At 36.5% G+C, this 23,871-nt stretch overlaps 1 protein-coding gene across 5 annotated transcripts in view; it reads left to right on the plus strand.

The window, feature by feature from the left end:
• The window catches only part of TAB3 (TGF-beta activated kinase 1 (MAP3K7) binding protein 3), a 63,095-nt gene extending 39,629 nt beyond the window's left edge, over positions 1 to 23,466 (plus strand). For 4 of the 5 annotated variants that reach the window (XM_087813576.1, XM_087813577.1, XM_087813579.1 and 1 more), the window contains 4 exons: positions 2,931 to 3,024; positions 6,102 to 6,185; positions 13,666 to 13,767; positions 19,489 to 23,466. In XM_087813576.1, coding sequence (XP_087669702.1) covers positions 2,931 to 3,024; positions 6,102 to 6,185; positions 13,666 to 13,767; positions 19,489 to 19,631 — 423 coding nt within the window. In that variant the 3' untranslated portion in view covers positions 19,632 to 23,466. The remainder of the gene's footprint in view (positions 1 to 2,930; positions 3,025 to 6,101; positions 6,186 to 13,665; positions 13,768 to 19,488) is intronic. The other variant, XM_087813580.1, reaches the window with a different exon arrangement.
• The last annotated feature ends 405 nt before the right edge of the window (positions 23,467 to 23,871 follow it).

The following is a 23,871-nucleotide window of genomic DNA, read 5'->3' on the forward strand; positions in this document are numbered from 1 at the left end:
TGCAAGATACTGTAAAAATCTGCTTGAGATATATACAAAAATCTGAAGCATTTTATAAAAATGATTTCCTTTTAACTTTGGGAACATACATAACACAAGAGTATATTATATGTAGGAAATTAATCAGAAAACAAAGGATTTTGTCAGAATTTCCTTTTTGTTCATAGGGGCTTATTTGAGGCACATGACATAGTTGAAAGAGTGCCCTCATAGGCTCTGGAGCTGGAATAGCTCTGGCACTTACTGGTTATACCTAATTTCTCTGCAGTTGATTTTCCCTAACTAGAAAAGGGAATTATAACAAGTACATTTTAATAAAGAGACAGTGTATGTAAAGTGGCTGGCATGTTGTAGGTACTCAATAAATGGCTATCCTTATTTATCATTATGTAGGATTACATAATAGAGAATTGACTTTTTTGCTATTGAGCACATATTGCTACCTTCATGTTTTCAAACCAATTTATTTCTTACCAAGCAGTGTATAAAAAATTGGTTAGAAGTGTGACTAGTGAGATGGAACACACATCTCTGATCAGCTTGTGTGTAATTGCAAACTTAGAGGAACTAAGGAGGGTGAATGTGCAAGATGCACGACCGCCAACATTTTTCTCAATATACTATTTGTAAAGCATTGTATTCAATACTGTAGATGTCTTCTCTTAAAGAGGTCTGTATGTAAAGTCTGTATGTATTTGTGTGCGTGCATGTGTGTGAGAAGAGATAATGCAAGGCAGTAAATCAGAAGTGCTTGCCAACCTAATGGTAGTGATATTAAATGCCTTCAGAGTTCAGAGATAGAAATGTTTGTTTGCTGGTAGGGTTCAAAGGTGAGACAGTTTCAAGGAGAAGGGGGAAATTAAGATTTTAATAGGCAGAGAGCTGATTACACACATACCTGTGCCCAAGTTTTTCCTCCCGTTCATCTTGTTCTGACTACTTGGGGTTTTGGACTAACCCACAGCACTGAGTCCCAGATGAATAATTGGGGCCAAGCCACGAAAGAACTTCAGTGGTCTTCAACCTTGGTCTCTGTGAGACAGCTTCTTAAAGTGCTGAAATAGTTGGCTGAAGGGATTTCTGTCACCTTTTGAAAAAAGTTTAGATATAAACATCTTGGTAGTTTACGAACAACTAAACTACGCATAGCGAATCTTGAAACCCCTTCATGAAAAACTGTGCTTTTTTGACAAATGATAGTGACTTCCAGAAACAGCTTTTTCCCCTCAACCAGAAGCTGTGAAAAAGGACAGGAATCTTACAGATAAACTGTTTAGTGAGTTCCAGTGGTTCTGCTGTCTTTGGAAATGAGCCTGTTGACAAGCTTTTTTTGTTGTTGTTACTAGCAAATGTGTAGTAGCCTCTTGAGTATAAAGTGTAATACAGTATTTGCAGACTTAGTTACGGAGCTTCACTATTCAGGGACACTATGGCTGAAACATCTCCCCCCCCGGCCCCCCCCCAATATATAGGAAGGATCAGCTCCTTTAGGTACTTGACTTTGCTGATATGATCCTACAAAGAAAACAGGTTCTTTCACATAGTCCTAGGAAGACAGCATCACTCTTTGAAATCCTTGAACAAGTGCTTTATCTTTAAAACATACCAGAGCATTTACATTAAACTCTTAATATTGCCTATTTGGTAGACAAGGTATAAGCACTTTACATGTTAATGTCACATAGGAATGAGAAAAGAAAAGCAATCCCTAATAAATATTTCTAAATGACTTTTATGTTCCCCTGGCATTCTAAGGGATTTGTAGCTCTTACTATATTTTGCCTGTAATAGCACTTATTTTAAACTCTTGATACCTGCTGATTTAGTGGGCATTCTCTGTTATTCTAGTAATACCTCCTAACAGCATAAGATCTTGCATTATTGTGAATTAAAGTAACCCTTTTTGCTCATTTTTCTTCACCCTTATCATAACATATTTAGCTTTTAGCAAAACACACGTTTTTAATAGAATGGGATTTTATTTTGTCTTCCTATCATAGCAGATTTTTATCTTGTACTTTGTAGAGTCACTTTAGAAACCAAGTTAATATCTAGGCTGTGCTGAAAGCTTCAGTACTCATGCCTCTGGTGTCTAAACCCTAACCTCTTTACATACATGTAAAATAGTAAAGGCATTCAGAATGACAGGAAATAAAGTCTTCCAAAAAGCCTTACATAACTGAAGAATAAGGCGCTTTTCATATTTCAGTGTCACATATCTGCCCCGAAAGGCCTGGGGAGTCGGCTGGGCTAGAAAGGTTGAGGGGGAAGGAAATAAAGTTGGAGGAAGAATGGAACCCATTTGTTCCTGAAATTTTCATGTACTAGGTTAATTGCTTCTATATAAGTTCATATAGATGACTTATATAAATTCTGTCTCTTTTATAACCTTGGGAAAATTATATAACCTCTGCGCTTCAGCTATCCTCATGTGTAAATTAGGGGTGATATTAGTATTTACCTTGAAAGATTGTTTTGAGGAAAGAATGAGAGAATTCTGATGAACACAGTGCCTGCCACTCAGTAAGTGTCAATTAAAATTAGTACTATTGTAATTTTAACTACCCTGGACAAAACTACAATCATGGATGTTGCTTGTTTAAAAGGTTCATACTTAATTTCCCTTATAATGAAAACATAGAAATAAAATATTCTCAGTGTTCTGTGATTAAAATGGTAGTATTTTGTATGATAGAACCGTCTAGTATTGTAGCCTGCCACATTATATGTGGCCATACTGATGTCCCCATTTTACCTGACAGTTCCTTGAAAAATACAACACATACGACTTCTTAATCATGCCCTCTTATGGACTAAGGCCATATTCTTGGTAATAAGCAATCAGAATGATTAACATGAATAGCAGTTCTTAAATGTTGGGCTTGATAATGACTTTCCCACAATTGCTATTTTGGGTCCTTTCTTACTAGCCTGAGGAAATGACAAGATTGAGAAGCATGAACAGACAACTCCAGATAAATGTTGACTGTACACTGAAAGAAGTTGACCTCCTTCAATCTAGAGGTATAGACTTGATTATTTGGTAAACCATAAGTAATAGTGTGGTGTTTTAAGCTGCTTAAATAGCAATCATTTTGGTTTTATAGACTTAAGAGGTAGTTTTTATCCATTATAAGATTACCATCTTGGTAAAGAGATCGCTCCACCCCATTGTCATAGATCAGATTGGTAATTTCATCATTATTCTCTTTTAGTCATTTATTGTAAATATTTTATAAGTTGATGGGTTTTAATTCTAAAACTTAGTAGGTTCGTATTATGTGAGTCATCTAAAATATTTGTCAAAATAGGGATCCCAAATTAGAGTATCAGATTTCTTGGTTTTAAAGTAAGTTCCATGTGCCATTTTTTATAAGTTTTCTGTTATATGAAAACATCCAACTATATCTTAGAGTTTTTGGTTTGTTTTTTGTTTTTGTTTTTTTACTTTCTTAGAGATGTATACTACAGTAGAAGCTTTTTTAACTGACTTTTGTTTACCCAGCTCACCAGGGTCAAGGTGTTCTTATTATTGCTCCCATCAGTATAATTGTCTGCTTACCAAGAGCCAGTTGTGCTATTTCCTAAACCTGTTTATGCCAGTTACTAAACAGACATGAAGGCAGGAGAAGTTGCTTTTCCTATAAAAATCAAAGGCAAATAACCTTTTAAAGACTCAAAGGCAAATCAAATAGAGACTGTGAATTAGACATGGGTGAAAGTAAGTAACTGTAAAGGGTCAAGGAGGAAATTAAAAAATCTAGGGGGATTCTGCCTTCAAATTAAATGTTCTTACAGTATCTTTCTTGCTCCATTCTAAAGAAATGAAAACACAAAATTATAGATCAGGGTTCAGCAAATTAGCCTGCTGTTTAAATAAAATTTTAATGTAACATAGCCACACCCATTTGTTTATATATTGCCTTGGACTGCTTTTGTGCTTCAGCGGCACAGTTGAGGGCTTGCAACAGAGACCTGCATTACAGGTCCACAATGACTAAAGTGTTTATTATCTCCTTTACAGAAAAAGTTTGCCCACCATATTTTTAGCTAATCACAGATGTAGTTTATATAAGAAAGGCAATATAGAACCTTCAGTCAACAGGTAAAGAAAAGGTCTTGGCCTGACATTAAAATATTGCCATGTCTATGTTTTGTTACATTAAAGTTGACTTGTAATTTTTCTTAACAGTTCTATGTTTTAATCAGCCACCCTCCCCTTACTGTTCTTAATTATGGCAGCTAAGAGAGCTTCTACTGTATATTAAGAGTTACATATAAAAGTACCCCATTGCCATTTTTAGGCAAGGTTAAACAGTAGAAGCAAGGAAACCTAAAAAGATATGGAACTATCTGAATAGAAGTAAATTTGAATGTGAAAGTTGAACGATCTAGTTAGGTGCCCTTAAAGTTACTTTCAGAAGTCTAGTTACTCTACAGCCTACTAGGTTTAAGCAGTGAAAGAATTACTATGCATAATGTGGGGTCTATACAAACTGTTGCTACTATATTAGAAGATAGCACTGATATTTTTCGTTTTGCTTATATGTTCTTTGAGGCAAAACAAACACTTAAACATCTGGTTAGAATATTTATAGTAAGCCTAATGGGATCTAGAAATTAGAACATCAGCTGTAACTTAAGTAATTGAAGAAATACATATACAGCATCTTAAAGCATAAAAAGATCCAATTAATATGTCAAATAGCATTGTGGCTTCCATGAGCTGTCATAGGAATTATTTTCAGAAAATATCTTAAAATAGCACAGCCAGATGGATAAAAGTATTTGTAATAGGACCTGCAAGGGAAACCATTATTAAGATTTTATAAGCAAATAGCTGTATTTTTGGTCTCCATTGAGCAACAAAGAGCTCTTTTTGGTGCTTAAACATTTCTAAATCTTTTCTATTCTCTGGAAAAATTTTATATGAATTTTCAATCTAAACTTCTTAGTGAGAGGAATCTAGACATTTGGGGGTAATTAGATTAGATGTAAATCAGTGCATGATTATTTTTTGAACTTTTTTAAAATTGATTTTTAGAATGAGAAGAAGGGGGAGAGAGAAATATTGATCGGCTGCCTCCTGCACACCCCCTACTGGGGATCAGGGAATTAAGCCCTCAACCCAGGCACGTGCCCTGACCTGGAATCAAACTGGCAACCGTTCAGTGTTTGGGATGATGCCCAACTAACTGAACCACACCAGCCGGGGCAGTGCATGATTTGATGAAAAGCAGCTTTATTATTGGTTTTGGTGAGAAAAACTTTTGTTGGGGAAAAAATTAGGTCTAGAAATCAAGAGATCCAGTATTTGAATTTTATCCTCTAGAAATAAGCATGGGTACAGATAAAGCTTAATTGGAATTGTGCAGAACAAGCAGATTGTAGTGTTAGGTTCACAGAAATGAGGGTAGGGTCAATAGCTGGCCCTGGATCAAAACTGACCTTGGAGGAGTTCTGGCAGGAGATGGGGCTGAAATAGACACTAGACTGGGGAGTGAACATTTTAAGAGGGATGAAAATTTTGTGGCAAGGCAACATTCTTAGGGATTATTCTGTTACTCTGAAATTGGCACCATATCATCTTTTATCATTGATAAATCTGTAGGTGACATTTAAGATTCTCCTTTTCTTGAAGATAGGAATCTATGAGCTGCCCATCTCATAACACCTGAAAAATCTTTTAAAATTTATATATTTGGGTTCTTTGACAGTTTAATTTATAATAGATTAAATTTTAAGGTAAATTAAATCTTCATTTTGTTCATTAAAATCAAAACAGTTCAGCCATCCTTTCATTTCTCTCCTTCACTGACCTCCCTAAATGCGCCACATGCTTAATCCTGCCTAAAGAGACTAGCTTTACTGTTAGAAAAATATTCCTTTAGACACTGGCGTGTTAGTCTGCTTGGGTCTTTTCTCACAATGATACAGAAAACAATTTCAGGGGGAAGAGAGTAGGATAATATAATGAGTTTTGAAACCCTGGAAAACAGTTTCCCTTCTTACATGTTTTATTTCCATATTTTCCTTAACAAAATATTGAAATAACAGGAGAAAGAACTCTAAATGACCCGGTGATTTTATTTTATTTATAGGAAACTTTGATCCAAAAGCCATGAATAATTTTTATGACAACATAGCACCTGGCCCAGTGGTACCACCCAAGCCATCTAAAAAAGGTGAGTAGTGCCTGGCTTAGTGGTTGAGCATCGACCTGTGATCCAGATCTAGGTTGATTCTGGGTCAGGGCCATGTCCCAGTTGTAGGCTCCATCCCCAGCAGGGGGCATGCAGGAGGCAGCCAATCACTGACTCTTTCTCATCATTGATCTTTCTATCTCTCTCCCTCTCCCTTCCTCTCTCTCTAAAATTAATAAAAACATTTTTTTTAAAAAGGTCAATAGGGAAATATCAAAAACATCATACAATAAATATAAAAATTTTTTGGTAGTTCACATTTATAGGTGAAGAAATTTCCACTAGAGATATTCATTAACTTGTTCAACATAAAAAAGTCAGCATATTGATGTTATTGTGGCAATAGTAAAACATCCCCAAACTTTAAAATTAACTCCTAGAATTATTGTCAAACGTAATTAAATGGGATATGTAGTTTAAATAAAAATAAATAAGGAAATAAATATATCTTGATTGATTGGAGAGGAAGATAGAAACATCAATGACGAATCATTGATCAGCTGCCTCCTACACGCCTCCTACTGGAGATCGAGCCCGAAACCCGGGCATGTGCCCTGACCGGGAATCAAACTGCAATCTTCTGGATCCTAGGTCAATGCTCAACTGCTGAGCCACGCCTGGGCATATAATTTATTTTTTTACGCTGAAGCTGTATTATATAGTTAAAATTTACCCAGCACTGTAAAAACTATAATCCTAAAAAGTAATTCTTGCAAAATAATGAGAATTATAAAGGTCTTGTGTTAGAATGGAAAGTTTGATCTGTAGTAGAGCTAAGATTATGTGACAGGCCATAAAAGAATCCTTGTGTACCCAACAGGGGAGCATAACAGTTAGATCCTATATAAATCCATGATTTAGGGAAATCACTTTTGAATAATTGTTAAATCATTCCCATGTAATATTAAAGGTATCAGATCTCTTTTCCTTACTTTTATGTACCAGATGTTTAACTGGCATTTCAGTTATCTTAAAAAATTAATTTGAATTAAATTTAAATGAGTCATTAAGTTTAACCTTTTTCTGCCCCAATCTTATTAATAACCCATGTTATTTTATAAATATAATTCTCAAGACTGAACTAAAGTATGCATTTCAGATTTTTTTTTTTTTAATTGATTTCAAAGAGAGGAATGGAGAGGGATAGAGAGATAGAAACATCAATGACGAGAGAGTCATTGACTGGCTGCCTCCTGCACACCCCCTGCTGGGGATTGAGCCCAAAACCCAGGTATGTGCCCTGACCAGGAATCGAACCTCAATATCCTGGATCATAGGTCGATGCTCAACTATTGAACCACACCAGCCAGACTGCATTTCAGATCTTAATCCTTAAGGCTTTAAGCAACTCAAAATAGATTGATCATGAAGACATATACAATAGTGGAGAATGTCTTGGAGGGGATCAATGGGGGGAAAAAGGGGACATCTGTAATACTTTCAACAACAACAAAATTACCTAAGGGTGTAACATTTAAAAATCTCATTAGAATTATTATTAATCAGGGAGTGTGTAAATGTTACCTGACCTAAATTACTTAAATTTTGGTTGAATAACTTTCAGTGTACTTTAAAGCTCAGTACAGAGTTTTGTGTTTCATTTATAGGTTACAAGACAGTACCTGTTGTTCCTTTTATTGTTTAATACTATCATGGATGTTTCATCTAAAAATGGCACAAAGAAGAATCTTAGTGGATGACTACCCAGTACCAGATTTGGTGCTGTGGCAACATTATATACAGCTTCAAGTTGAAAGTCACTGGGTTATATATCACTGATCGCTTTAACCATTTGGATTAGTAATATATGAGTCTGTATTTTTTTGCCTGAATAGGTCTACTAAGGAAACATTACTCACTGGTAATCCAACAGATAAACTTAATTGATTCAAGGGCTGCCATGGAGCAATCACCCTATTTAAGGGAGTATGTTAGAAAATTGTGATCTGGGCCCTGGCCAGTGTGGCTCAGTTGGTTTGGCGTCGTTCCATGCGCATGTCCAGTTTGCAGGCTCAATCCCTGGTAGGGCGCATGCAGGAGGCAGCTGATCTATGTTTCCCTCTATCTCCCTTCTCCCTCCCTCTTTCTCTCTACAAAAAGAAAGAAAAAAAAACAAAAAAAACCCCAACTGCAATAAAAAAAAAAAATCTTAAAAAAAGTTGAACAAGGACGAAGTTGGTAAGAAATGGTGCATGGACAGTATGTCTGCCTTGAGCCACCTCATTAGCATAAACTTTCAGGTATGGTCTGAGGGTCCCACCATAAATAACAAGGACACTTCTATCACTTGGTAAACTTCAAGATTTTAGAGGTTATCTCCCAGGAGCTGGGGACAAAGCTAGACCCCTCTTTGGGCAACGTCAAATTCTTGAGTACACAATGGTTAAAGCAGTGTTTAGAAGGAAATTTATAGCTTTTAATGCTAGTACAAGAAGATCTGAAATCAGTGACCTAACATTCCACCTTAAGAAACTAAAAACTAGAAGGGAAGATAACAAAGCCAAAAGTTTGATCTCTGAAAGACGAAAATCAATATGCTCTAAAGTCAACTGATTATGAACATTTTTATGTCAAACTCAACACCTAAGAGGAAACTGACACATTCATTGAAAAATGTAACCTACAAAACTGAAAACAAGATGAAAATAGGAAATATTCATAGCTTTACATCTATAAAAATTGAATCTGTTTAAAAAAATTTTTCCACAAAGAAAACTCCAGACACTTAAGGAAGAGATAATATTAGTCTTACACAAACTCTGAGAAAATAGAGGAAAAAGTAAAGCTTCCCCATAACCTGGTAAAGACATTACCTACCCACCACTCCCAAAAGAAAACAAAATTATAGATTAATACCACTCATGGATGTAAAAGGAAAAAAGCCCATGATCCTTGCACTAGATGCAGCTAACTAAAAAACATCTGACATTTTTAGCAGTGATTGCAGATGACATAATTATTTGAAAAGAAAATCTAAGGGTACTGAAAAACAACTGTCAAAACTAATAAGGGAATTTAACAAGGTCTTGGGATATAAGTTCAGTATACAGAAACCATTTTTATCTATTTTATTTTCCAATGGTTTGCTAATACATCTTCACAGTACCATCAAAAAACATGACCCATGAGTAAATTTAACCAGAGATATGTACATTGGAAACTATAAAACATTGCCAAAAGAAAATTAAAGACCTAAGTAGAGTAATATAACATTATTTCATGATTAAATCAGTATTGTTAAGGCTACGTATTCTTCCCATGGTGATTCATAGGTATAATGCAATACCAATTGTAATTCCACTAGGCTTTTCCTTTTTTTGGGGGTAGAAATTAATAAACTGATTCTGAAATTTATGTGGAAATGCAGAGGACTTAGAATATTAAAAACGATCTCAAAAAAGAGCAAAGTTGGAAGTATTATGCTAACCAAATTTAGGACTTACTATAAAGCTATTCTCACATAGGGATAAAAAAAATAACTGCAACAGAATAGAGAACCCAGGTGGAGACCCTCACTTACACTGCCATTTGTCTCTTTGACAAAAGCACCAAAGCAACCAATGGAGAAAGGAAAGTCTTCTCAATCAGTGCTGGAAGGACTGGATACCCTTGTGGCGGGGGGGGGGGGGTGATTTTGATCCTTATACTATACATAAAAATTTGAGATAGGTCATATACACCTCACTGTAAGAGCTAAACTATAAAGCTTCTAGAACATAGAATATCTTTGCAACTTAGATGTAGAGAAAGATTTTCGGACAGGACACAGAAAGCAATGGAAAAAAATTGGTAAGTTAGCCTTTATTGAAGTCTCCTGCTCATTAAGAGACACTACACTAAGAAAGTGAAAAAGGGTTGCCCTGGCTGGTGTGGTTCAGTGGTTAGTGTTGCCCCCCCCCCCCCCCCCCGAAAGGTCGCAGGTTCAATTCCCTGTCAAGGGCATGTACCTAGGTTGCAGGTTCACTCCCAACCCCCAGTCGAGGCTCATGCAGGAGGCAACCAGTCCATGTCTCTCTCACATTGATGTTTCTCTGTCTCCAAAAGAGCAATGGAAAAAAATATCCTCATGTGAGGATTAACAAAACAAAACAAAAAAGTGAAAAGGCAAGCCACAGATTTGGAGAAAACATCTATTGGGTAAAGAACTTCTATGACAATAATAACCCAATAAAAAAGAGGGCAAAACATTTGAGCAGACACTTCACAAAAGAATGTATATAAATGGCCAAAAAGCACATGAAAATGTTCAACTTGAGTAGGCATTAGGGAAATGCAAATTAAAATATTGAGATACCACCTCACCCACCAGAATGACTTAAAATCCCAAATTTTGGAAAACAGTTCAGCCATTTCTTGTAAAACCATTCACCTGCTCTAGAACCCGTCAATAATCCATCTAAAGATTTAGCCAAGAGAATCTAAAGCATATGTCTACAAATGATTTGTTTTTTAGAAGATTCATACCATTCTTATTCACAATAACGCCAAACTAGAAATAGCTCAAGTGTCCACCAAACTGTGAATGGACAAACAAATTGATATAGGCGTACCAAATAATACTCAACAAAAAAACTGAATTACTGATACAGGAATCTCAACAACATAATGCTGAATGAAAGAAATAAAATACGAAAGAATATATACTACATGATTCTGTTTATATGAAATTCTAGCTAGAACAAGCTAAATTAATTTATGGTAAAAAATGTATGTGTCAGAACTGTGGTTGTCTCTGGAAGCTGAGGTTGGGGCATAACTGAGAAAGGTATGGATTGATTTTCTGGGCTGATGGTAGTGTTCTAAATCTTGGTAGGAATTTGAATTATCCAGGTGCGTTTGTTAAAACTCCTCAAATGGTACACTTAAGGTTTCTGTATTTCACTGTATACATTTTACCTCAAAAATTTACAAAGAAATAAGGATCATTTCTTAGAAGTAAGGAGCCCATATACTCAGAGTTTTCTAGCAATGGTGATAGAATTTTTGCAGATGCTATTTGGCCTCTGTCTTTGAGACCCACACCATGTATTTGAGGTAGGAGGTTCTTGTTTGGTATATGTCTCAGCTGGGAATTGTGCAGGAATTGCATTAATATTCCATTAATATCTAGCTTCATCTAGCTCTCCTACAAGTACCTTTACACTAAAAAGGCCCTTTTCCATAGAACTTTTAATTCTAACAAAATTTGCTACAATTGATAGTGGATAGTCCTTTAGAGTTAGTTGTAATGCGATTCCAATGACAGTCTCTTAAATATGCAGCTGGATTTTGTAGATAGATGCTTGATGCTACAAAGACATGACTCCTACCCCAAGCAGCTTATACTCTACATACACTGTTTTAATAAAAAGTATACTAGAAAGCCCTCTAAAAATATCTTTACTATAAACAGATCTCTGCATTAGAAATCTAATTGAACTTTATATAATATATACTGTGCGTGAGAGTATAAATGATGCTGTTATACACCCTCTAGTTTTTAAACTTTTCACCTTTTTCTATTAAAATTTATAAATAGAATTTGATTAAATACTGTAGTTCTTTAGGAAGCCTTTTCATGACAGATTTATAAAAGCTATTCGATTTTTTGCTATAAAGTCAAATTTGTTTTCTTTTAAACACAGATTCTCTCTTTTATTTTAAATATATTTTTTTAAATTTCAGAGAGAGAGGAAGGGAGAGGGAGACAGAAACATCAATGACGGGAGAGTCATTGATTTGCTGCCTCCTGCATGTCCCCTGCCCGGGGCTGAGCCCTAAACCTGGGCATGTGCCCTGCCCGGGAATCGAACCTCGATCTCCTGGATCTTAGGTCAATGCTCAACTGCCGAGCCACGCCGGCAGGGTCAGATTCTCTCTCTCAACTAAATTGGCCTTTTATGTTTACCTAGTTTGATGCAAATCATCTTGCGTACCACTTCAATTTAAAAAGCAAGTAAAATGTAAATAACGGTTAGAATAAATGTCTTGGGGTTATTACAGTTACATACTAGAAATCCAAATGGAATATAGACATTTTCCATCTGATTATCTGAATAAGTGTGATAATTAAGGAGAGAGAATGAAAGATAGAAAGGGAGACAAATTTGCACTGGATATTGTAAACAGTACAGTGTGCATGTAAGCTCCTGTGCTGATTCAGAAAGCCCCGCTACCCCCACCCTGTCATTGGTAACTCATAGTGGTGAGAGCACTGACCTTGGTGTCCCATCAATTGAGTGCTGTTCCTGGTTGTCTTGGCCACCTGACCTTGTTCTAATCCAGTTTGTGCACCAGAGGTGATCAGTGCTGTAAAATACACAAGCTAAGTAAGGGTCAGTAAGAAGGAGGCATGGGATGCTATAAAGTGCTTTACAAATCTAAGAAGTAGAACTTTACCTTAGTCTTTGGAGCCTAAGGAGAAAATTTACTCTGCTTTTGTTTACTCTGACAATGGAGTGCTTTAGTGCCTAAGCATCACACTGAGGATTCTGGAGCATTGATTTTCCAAAGGTGGGCTGTACTAGGGGAACTGCTTATAGGCTAAGAACTGATTAGAAAATGCAGGATATTTTTTTGGTTCTTAAATTTCTTGTTTGTACTTACTACAAAGGACTACTTACTAATAAACTATAAATTAATAGACAGTATTCTAGCAAGAAATTGGGATGTCTGCAGTCCATTATTGGAAAGTATCTGCTGGGCTTTTGTACAGGTAGGTAATTGGAATTTATGAAATGACTGGTGAGCATGTATTGTCAGTACATAGGATTATTTTGAATTGGTTCTGATTTTTCAAGTACTGCTATTCCTGTTCCTTAATTATAAAATGCTGTAGTTTAATGTTATTATTTTTTAATATATCTTTATTGATTTCAGAGAGAGGAAGGGAGAGAGAGAGATGGAAACATCAATGATGAGAGAGTCGTTGACTGGCTGCCTCCTGCACACACCCCACTGGGGATGGAGCCCGCAACCCAGGCATGTGCCCTGACTGGGTATCAAACCACGATCTCCCAGATCCTAGGTTGGTGCTCAACCACGTAGTCACGCTAGCTGGGCTGTTATTATAATGGGTTCTTTGGTTAGCCTTAAATGGGCAGTTTGCTTTCAACCCATAATTTTCTAATAACTATTGCTTAATCAGGGAATTGCTAAAATATACTATCCCAGATTTTGCTTTCACTTTGACATTTCATTCCTGAGTTTGTACCCCGAACCCACTAGAAAGTGGGCAGTAGTAAAATAGGGCACGTGTCCCATGCAGTTAGAGAGGATGAAAGAGTCCTAAGAGCCACGACCCTGTATAGGCTGTAAAAGTAGCATTAAACATGGCACTTGCCCTCAAAGGGGACTTACGGGAATATGAGGTAGCAGAAGGATAACACTTAACTTGCATGCCCTGTGAAAATTTCTGAGCCTGACCATTCTTCTAAATGACTGGCTTGATCCCTTCTAACTGGCTTCACTTTTTCTCATGCAGATTCATTAGACCCCTGCACAGTTGAGAGGAAAGCCCGAAGAATTAGCGTGACCTCCAAAGTACAGGCAGACGTCCATGACACCCAGGCAGCAGCTGCAAATGGTTTGTACTTGTGTGTCCGGAGTTTGTGCAAAATGCCCAAAGACATGTAGAGCTATCATAAGTAAAGACTCACTTTTTTTTTTTTTTTCATTTAAAAAAAATTACTCTCTACTGAGTTTCTAAGGCTGTGCTGTCCAATAGAAATGTTAGCCACATAATTTAAAATATTCTAGTAAACACATTTAGAAAGTAAACAAGTAAAATATATATTTAAATCTAGTATATACAAGGTGTTATTTCAATATGAAATCAGTATAAATTGTGAGACATTTTACATCAAGATTTTTTAATTTTTTTTTTAAATCCTCACCGAGGACAAGTTTTTTACTGATTTGAGGGGGGGGGGGGAGACATCGATGTGAGAGAGGAACATCGATCACCTGCCTCCCATACGGGCCCTGAACAGGGATCAAACCCATGACCTTTCGGTGCACGAGACCATGCTCCAACCAACAGCCATACCATCAGGGCTACATTTTTTATTTTATACTAAATCTTCCAAATCTGGTGTATATTTTACACTTATAGAGCATCTCAATTTAGGGCAGCCACATTTCAAGTGGCCACCACTTTGGACACAGTACTCTAAGATAATAGTATCTAGAAAGCAAAGCCAAGTAAATAAAACTTAAAATCTCTGGACTTTATAACTTTTCACTGAACTTTTATAATGCTTCTTGAAATTTATCCTGTGATTCAGTGAAAATAAGGTTTCTAAAAATATTGTACATGTTTAGGTTTGTATTAGTATTCTACTTGATATTTCTTTTTTTAATGTTTATTGTTGAGACCATTACAGATGTTCTCTTTAACCCCACTGATCCCCTCCCCAGACCAATGTCCGCATCCATACCAATAAACATACAAGTTCCCTGATTAATCTCTCCCACCCACACCCCCCTCCCCACCTTCCCACCTTCCCTCTGAGATCCCTCAGTTTGTTCCAAGATTCTATGTCTCTGGATCCACTTTGTTCATCAGTTTGTTTATTACATTCCACATATAAGTGAGATCGTTTGATACTTGTCTTTCTCTGACTGGTTTATTTCACTTAGCATAATACTCTCCATAGGGGTGCATAAGTTCTTTACAATTGGTGTTTGGGGTTCCTTAGGATATATTCCTAGAAGTGTGATCACAGGGTCAAATGGCAGGTCAATTTTTAATCTTTTGAGGAAACTCCATACTGCTTTCCATAGTGGCTGCACCAGTCTGCATTCCCACCAGCAGTGTACTAGGGTGCCCTTTTCTCTACACCCTCGCCAGCACTTGTAGTTCGTTGACTTGTTTGTTGATGGTAGCCATTCTGACAGGGGTGAAGTGATACCTCATTGTGGTTTTAATTTGCATCTCTCTGATGATTAGCCACATTGAGTATTTTTTCATATGTCTCTTAGCCATTTGTATGTCCTCTTTGGAAGTGTCTATTTAGGTCCTTTGCCCATTTTTTAATTGGATTGTCTTTCTTTTGTTAAATTGTATAAGTTCCTTATATATTTTGGATATTAACCCTTTATCCGATGTGTCGTTGGCAAATATGTTCTCCCATACAGTGGGCTTCCTTTTCGTGTTGTTAATGATTTCTTTTGCTGTGCAGAAGCTTTTTATTTTGATGCAGTCCCATTTGTTTATTTTCTCCTTAGTTTCTCTTGCCCTAGGAGATGTATCAGCAAACATATTGCTATGAGAGATGTCTGAGATTTTACTGCCTGTTTTCCTTTAGGATTTTTATGGTTTCATGCCTTAACAGTTAAGTCTTTTATCCATTTTGTGTATGGTGTAAGTTGGTGGTCTAGTTTCATTTTTTTGCATGTATTTGTCCAATTTTTCCAACACAATTTATTGAAGACTGTCTTTACTCCATTGTATGTTCTTGCCTCCTTTATCAAATATTAATTGACCATAATGGCATGGGTCAATTTCTGGGTTCTCTGTTCTGTTACACTGATCGATATGTCTGTTCTTGTGCCAGTACCAGGCCGTTTTGATTACAGTGGCTTTGTAGTATATAACTTGATATCTGGTGTTGTGATCCCTCCAACTTTGTTCTTTTCTCAGGATTGCCTTGGCTATTCGGGATGTTTTTTGGTTCCATATAAATTTTTAAAGTGTTTTTTCTACATCTGTGAAATATGCTGTTGGTATTTTAATACGGATTGCATTGAATTTATAGATTGCTTTGGGTAGTATGGACGTTTTAATGATGTTAATTCTTCCAATCCATGAACATGGTATATTTTTCCATTTGTTTATATCTTCCTCTATTTCTTTTTGTTTTAGTGTCCTGTAGCTTTCTGAATAAAGATCTTTTACAAAAAAACTTTGGTTAAGTTTATTCCTAGGTATCTTAATTTTTTAGTTGCAGTGGTACATGGGATTGTTTTTTTAGTTTCTGTTTCTGAGAGTTCATTATTGGTGTATAAGAATGACATCAATTTCTGGATGTTAATTTTATATCCTGCAACCTTGCTTAATTTATTTATTAAATCTAGTAGTTGTCTGGTGGAGTCTTTAGGATTCTCTATGTACAATATGTCATCTGCAAAGAACGACGGTTTTATTTCCTTCTTTCCAATTTGGATGCCTTTTATGTTTTCTTCTTGTCTGATCGCTGTGGCTAGGACTTCCAGTACTGTATTGAATAAGAGTGGTGACAGTGGACACCCCTGTCTTGTTCCTGTTCTTAGGGGAAATGGTTTTAGTTTTTGCCCATTGAGTATGATGTTGGCTGTAGGTTTGTCATATATGGCCTTTATTATGTTGAGGTATGATCCTACTATTCCCACTTTGCTGAGAGTTTTTATCAAAAATGGGTGTTGGATTTTATCAAATGCTTTTTCTATATCTATTGATATGATCATGTGATTTTTATCTTTCAATTTGTTTATGTGATGTATCATGTTTATTGATTTGCGAATATTGTACCAGCTTTGCATCCCTGGAATAAATCCCACTTGGTCATGTTATATGATCTTTTTAATATATTGCTGGATCTGATTTGCTAATATTTTGTTGAGGATTTTAGCATCTATGTTCATTCTATTTAAACACTACTTCCTTATAATGAAATGAGCAGTGTCTTTTTTTCTTTTTTTTTAGGACCAACAATATTTCTAAATTAGGTGTCTTTTAAATATATTTGTTGAGATGTTACTTCAGAGTGCTTTATTTTTCCAAAATAGTTAGGGTATTGAAGGGCAGCAAATATGCCACCCCAAAATATGCCACCCCAAAATATGCCTCTGGCATTAGGGTTATTTTGAGAAACTGCAGGTGCAAGAGAAGCTCTGAAAACAGAAGTTACCCTTTTGTAAGGGACATTTACATTTATAAAGGTAATCTTCATTTGCAAGAGTCCAGTGACTAAATCTTAAGGGAATTTTAGCAATTGAGAAAGGCAACTACTAAATCTACATAACAGACCTTACCCTTGTTACTTTGCCATTTGGTCATTACCTTTCACAACTGGCCTCCCCCACCCCCAACATCTTCTTTTGTCTTTTGCTGGAGGTGTTATTTAAGGTGGTGGCTTGGGTCATTTGGGGGAGTTGCTCAGTTTTCCTAGGTGTCTCCCCTGTATACAGGAGGTATACATGTTAGTAAGCTTCTGTTTGTCTTTCTCTAACTTCCTAATCTATCTTTTATTACAGAAGGGTCTCAGCTAAGAACTCAGAAAGGTAGAGGGGAAAATGTTTCCTCTTTTACAGTACTGAACAGGGAAGCAAATCCCCAGGTAGCCTGGATTAGTTAGGTTCATGTAGTTTAGAGAAAAGAGGAATTTGAAAAACCTTTTCATATTAAACATTTGCACTGCTACAGTCTAAAATTGAAGGCTACATTTGTAGTTAGCATAAAAAGATGTGACAGTCACATCTTAAATTTTAACAGTTCAGTTTTCAGGGCATTTTGTTCTTTTAAAAGGTCAAGATTACTATAGGAGAGAGGATCTTTTCTAAAAATGAATGGCATGTAGAACATTTTTCCTCTAACAGAAAGCTTTGACAGTGTGCTTAATGTGCTTTTTATTCCTCCATGAGACAAAAAAAAAAAAAAAGACTATTAAAAGGTGGTAATCACAGGTAAAAGCAACAGTTGAGGCTAGAGAAACAAGCCCATCTCCTTTTTACAGATAGGAAGAGGCTAGAGAACCCAGTGGTTTTCTCTTCTGTTGTGAGGCTATAAGATCACCTCTTGATTAAAGCCTGAGCCTTAAGTTTGTGGTAAGGTCCAGAGTCTAACACTCAGTTCTCTGCCTCTTGGAGAACGTTCACATGAGCATTAAAGACAAATTGGTAAACCACCGTCAGCTCATTAACTTCCAACGGAACATATGCTTAACCCCAAATGGTAACTGATTAAAACTTCCAGATCTCAGTTTCTTTTGTTACCTGCTCCTTACCTTAGGTCATATGTCATCTCCAGTTCATAGTGAGGAATTTCCAGTGTTTATGGTGGATTTTCACAGCCTCCTGACCTTGCTCCAGATTCCAGGGGAATTCAATCTGGAGATCTTTAGCCTCTAGTTGCTGGTAGGGACTGTTCCTAAAAGGCAGGATTTACAAATTAACTGTAGAAGCACAAAGCCAGAGAGTGAGGACCTAGGAAGAGTATAAGTTAAGTTTCAAGGTGTGGTTTTTCTTTGGTCTTGATTTTTTTTTAAGAGAGGGAAGGAGAGAGAGGGAGAAAAAGAAACATCGATTTGTTGTTCCAATTATTTATGCATTCATTGGTTGATTCTTGTATGTCCCCTGATGGGGGATTGAACACACAACCTTGGCGTATGGGGACGATGCTCTAACTAAACAACCCAGCCAGGGCCTAGTTTTGAGGTGTTTTTTTTTAAATATATCTTTATTGAGTTCAGAGAGAGGAAAGGAGAGGGAGAAGCATCAATGATGAGAGAGTCATTGATCGAGCCCACAACTCGGGCATGTGCCCTGACCGGGAATCGAACCCGGATCGCCTGGATCCTAGGTCGATGCTCAACCGCTGAGCCACGCCCGGCCGGGCCTGGTTTTGAGGTTTTAAAAAAAATATCCCAAGGACTAACATAAGGTTGCCGGCATTTTATATTGCTAGGTATAGACATTTAAAAAAATTAATAGGTAGGGAAGCATCAGAATAAAAGATAATTGTTTATAGTGAATGAATTTAGCTTTATGAAAATCTAACTGTAGGGTCTTTATCTTTCTCTTTTTACCATTTTGGGGAAAACTTTGTTATGAACTCTTACTGCCATGTATGAACCATTATTATTAAACGTGCATATTGTGAAAATGAAGGTCTCCTGGAAGAAGGCACACGTTTAATCAGATGTTTAATGTCGTGTGGCTAGTATAAGAGGGAGTCCCAGAGGGCTGAAGATGGCAGGAGGCGGCAGAATTAATTTGAACATGCTATGTAGCACCTCACTTTTCATTTGGCTGGAATAACTACCCACTCTCTGTGGATAATGAGCTGGGAAGGTAATCTGTGCTGGATTTCTATCGTACAACAAAACAGTAAATCATTTAGAACAAAGTAGAATATATATCATAAACTTCCTGTTTGGTTGTGCATTTCTAGTAGCTATGTATACCTAATGTGAAAGCCAAAGCCAATTAGTAAAGTAGGAAGCTCCCTCCCTTTTTTTTTTTGTTTTTGGGTAGTTTTTAATTTCAGTTTGGATTATACTTGGGAAAAAATCAATCTCTTTTCTTTCTCTGTCCTCACTTCCCTCAGAGCGTCTACCTGGCTCCAAACACAATCCTCACACACAACCCCGAGATGAAGACTATGAAGGGGCGCCATGGAATTGTGACAGCTGCACCTTTCTGAACCACCCAGCACTAAATCGCTGTGAGCAGTGCGAGATGCCCCGGTAAACCTGAGTTCAGAAGAGTCTGCACCAAGTTGACAGTGAAACGGAGTGACCATTAGAAGAGAAGGAAGCGCGGGGGTCTCCACCTGTCCAGCCTTTCCATTTCAGATTACGTAGGGGGAGGAGGGATGGCACTGTAGCTGCCGGTGCTCACTACAGGAAACATGGGGAGGGGTTTTTTCTCTTTCTTAACTCATTACAGAGTGAGACAGAAAGGGATACTTGAAACTGGGAAAGGATTTATTCCTGAAAGAATGTACACAGAGAAGCCAAGAGCTCTTCTGTGGAATCCCAATTGTTCAAGTTACTGCTGAGTGGCCCTTATTTTATAAACTAGAACTTCGAATCATAGTGTGACATGTTACAGTTTATGCAGGCAAACTGTGAATCCCCAGAGCAGACTTACCTGGTCAAAGCTCTGGAAAACCAAGGCTCCCCATGCTTTTTCCTGTTGCTTCCTGCTGAAGAGAAGGACAGGAAAAAGCACTCAGAATATGATTGGGAGGGTGGGGGCAATAATAAGGGTATTTGTAATTGCTGCTTTTTTTCAGGGGCAATTTCCAGCACACAAACAAGATGTTTTAAAATGTGATTTGCAGTAGTCACGAATTAAGCATATTGTGCCCTTTGTCAAAAGTACAATCAGAAGTGATGAGATCCCTTTTGCTTGTACAATGATTCATCAAGGTATATCAACACTGGTAACTAAGACCTAATTGCGCCACATAATAGATATATTTTTTAAGTTACTGCATGCTTTTATTAGGTCATTGGTTTTAAAAATAACAAGTCCTTACAAAGTATGATTTTATGAATGACCTTCTCGTAAATCTGTGCTTTGCCAGTAGCACAGTGAATGTATGCCAAATGTAAACCCATTCCAGAATCCATTTGGAAATCTTGGGCTCAGCTGTGGTTCTACAAGAAATACTTGCAACGCGTAGGGCCTTTTTTGCCCCCTCCTTTCAGTTTTGTGAGGAATTCATGATGTTTACAGCACAGATAATACTTTGTGCCATAATCCTAACTTAGGTTAAAAAAAAAATATTAGTTCGATAAATATTTATTTGCACATACATTAATGAACCCAGTGAGGGAAATTGCAGTTGGTCAGCATCATAAAGTTGCACGCTGCATTACGTGGGGAGGGCGAGAGGGCTGGTCAAGAAATGTGACTAAGAGCAAGGTGAGTACAGAGGACTTCAAAACTAAGAACGTCTCAGATTTAACATCCTGTACTCAGAAATAACACTGACTTTGTTCCAGGTAGCTCAGGTGATACTGAAGCACTCTTTATTTATGAAACTAGAACTTTAGGGTGTGCGTAACTGAAGAGAGAGAAAATCGTGATTCACTAGAATGCACCACTGGAAAATTATTAGTAAGACATTTAATTAAGGACTACCATCGTGGAGAATTGGATTTTGGAATCTTCCCCTTATTTGGGTAAATATAACAGCAGTAAAATCGGTAGGCTTTCTAATCCTTAAGGATTTTTCCTGAGGTTATAACTTTAGGAATATCCACACGCACCCCCCCACACACACACTTCGAGCTGTTGTATTCTAATTTGGCAGTGATCTCTGGCAGACCTGGAAAAATAAGCTGCACTTACTAGCATAATGAAACCAAAGGCATAACAACTCATCATAGTTTTCCATCAAAATCATACTTTCACACTCTACAAAGCGTGGCTATGTAATTACACTGATAAAACATCTCATACAACAACTGTGGCAAAACTGTGAAAATAATGGTGAGAAAGCAGATGGACTTAAAAGCATTGACCTGAAAACAGCATTCTTTAAAGGCTTTTGTAACACTGGTATCTGTCAGTCTCCAATAACAGTCTAGCAGTCCTGTTTTGTAATATGCCATTGCCTTTGCCTTTGTATGGTTACATATCTCTTTAGTGATGGTGGACCCCACTTGGTATTTAGTAACAGTTTAGGGGGAAATATATATACTGCTTGGTGTTCTAGCTAAAGGTTTCCCAGTATTCTTAGTGATATGCTCAAGTGGCAGCAACTAACTTAGCCGTTGTCAGTTGAGAATGAAAGTAGCATGTATGGAAACAGTTTGATGCTTTATTAAAGCCATGTAGATGACTTTAAAACGATTGCATGAGCATACATCCAGGTTCCTAAGCTGCTATCATACAGTAGATGCATGGTTCCAGTCCTTTGGTGATATATCTAGTCAATCATTGTTTTCACCTGCCAGGGAAAAGGAGAAACCAGTCTATTTGATAGGTGTAGACAGTGGGGTATGAGACATCAGATTGATTTTAAGGAAGTTCTTTTGTATGTGTTCATTTCTGATTGCGCACAAGTTTCATACACCAACATAGGCTGTATTCAGTTTTTGAAATAAGCAAAATCATGACACTGATAAATTTGATACATTTAACTGTCCCATATATCCACTACTTCTTGCCTGTGACCAGTTTGGACAAGAATTCAGGCAACTTTCCAGGTAAAGGATCTCCTTAGGTATGTACAGACAATTGGCATATAAATGGCAAGATACAAAATGGGTGGTGTCTGCTTCTGAGGGGTGCCTATGCTCTTTGGATCAATTGGTGGTGCACTTCTTTCTATTAAAAAGGTTTTTTTTCTTAACACAGACCTAACTACACATTTTAAATATTTCACTGTTTTGTAAACTTGATTTTTAGAAAGCACATTTACCATTTTGTTACAGTGCATGGCCCCTAAATTTTGGAGTAGGTCTTAAAGGTTTATAGAGGTAATAGAGGAGCCACAAACTTTCTAAGCATTGTAAAAATGTTTTAAATTGATAATGACCTTGTTTGGAAGAGGGTAGAGGCAGGGAGTTTAAAGAAACAAAGAAATGCATTGTAAAAAAGTAGTTTTTAGAGCAGATTAACGATGGTGGGGAAAGTGTTGCTAATTTGTTTATTTCCCTGAAAGAAATGGGATGTGTGATGAGCAGTTTAATAATTTTTAAGGAGCTGGTCTCAATTTCAGTACTTTAATTATTTCCTTCAATTTTGTCATTGCTTTGTCCCAGTTATCTAGGGTTCGTATTCAACTTTCTGTGGCAACTCAAGTTTTATAGGATTTTAAAAGGTAATTGTAATGTCTGACAGTATAAACAAAAAGAATATAAGGTATAGGGAGATTGCTCTTTGAAAATATCAACAATATATCCTGGAATGTGAAGATGTCCCTTTATAGTTAAAATTGATTTCTCTTAATACTGTAGTCATTGTTCAGACTTTGAATGAGTTCATGTTACAGTGTGTCTGTATATCTGTAGAGAAGGAAAAATGATAATTGAAATGTTACTTTAAAAATTAAAAAATTGGGCACTGTCTGTGTTGCACCACTACTGTATCTTTCTGAACGAATTAACAGTATTTTCTTATTGTTAAAGTTAATTCTGATGATGTTTTCACATTGAGCAGAAACGCATTTTTTCCTACATTATGTGCAACCCCAAATACTTAAAACAAGTAGGTTTTGCATGGCATGGGCATTCAGAGATTAATAGAATGGCTCAGTTTTCATTTTTAAAGCCATGAAAAGTTACTTTGATACTGAACAATTATGAATTCTTACAATGATACCCAGTGTCCATGTTTCCCTACTGTAAAAGAATTGATCAGTTTCTTTATTAAAACAGCAAGAACTTATTAAATCTTGTAAATACCATGTCTCTTAGATTTCTGTGTATGCTGTGAATCAAATTATTTTGGAGTGAAATTGTACAAAGGCATTTTAAAAGGCTATGCATGCATTGTACCTCCAAACAGTACATATTCGGAAAGTCAATGATTCCTGCAAAATAAATTAATAAACTAAAAGTAAACATTACATTCTGCATCTTTTCTGTGTAGTTAGAAATTACTTTCGGTATCAAACTTATCCTAGTTCCACACTTACATGCTGTCTCAGAAACCTATTCTTTGATCACATTTCTCTTCTATTAAGAACATGTAGTAGTGTTAAGTTTGAGGTATTAAGTGTACATTACTCTAATTTTAAAATTGGTATATATAAGTATATGTAAGTAAATATAAAGTATTTAAAGTAAATATAAGTATATTGGTATATATATAAGTATATATAAATAAATTTTATATAAAAGTTGGAATGTTAGGAACTTATATTATTTATTCCACTTCAGTATTACTTACAAAAGATAGTAATTTTCTTTTTTTATCTTTATATCATTTGTAGCTAGTTTTTCAAAGACAAATAATCACAGAAGCCCTGAAC

This window comes from Miniopterus natalensis, chromosome X (genome assembly GCF_054644295.1).
Source record: "Miniopterus natalensis isolate mMinNat1 chromosome X, mMinNat1.hap1, whole genome shotgun sequence".
Lineage (NCBI taxonomy): Eukaryota > Metazoa > Chordata > Mammalia > Chiroptera > Miniopteridae > Miniopterus > Miniopterus natalensis.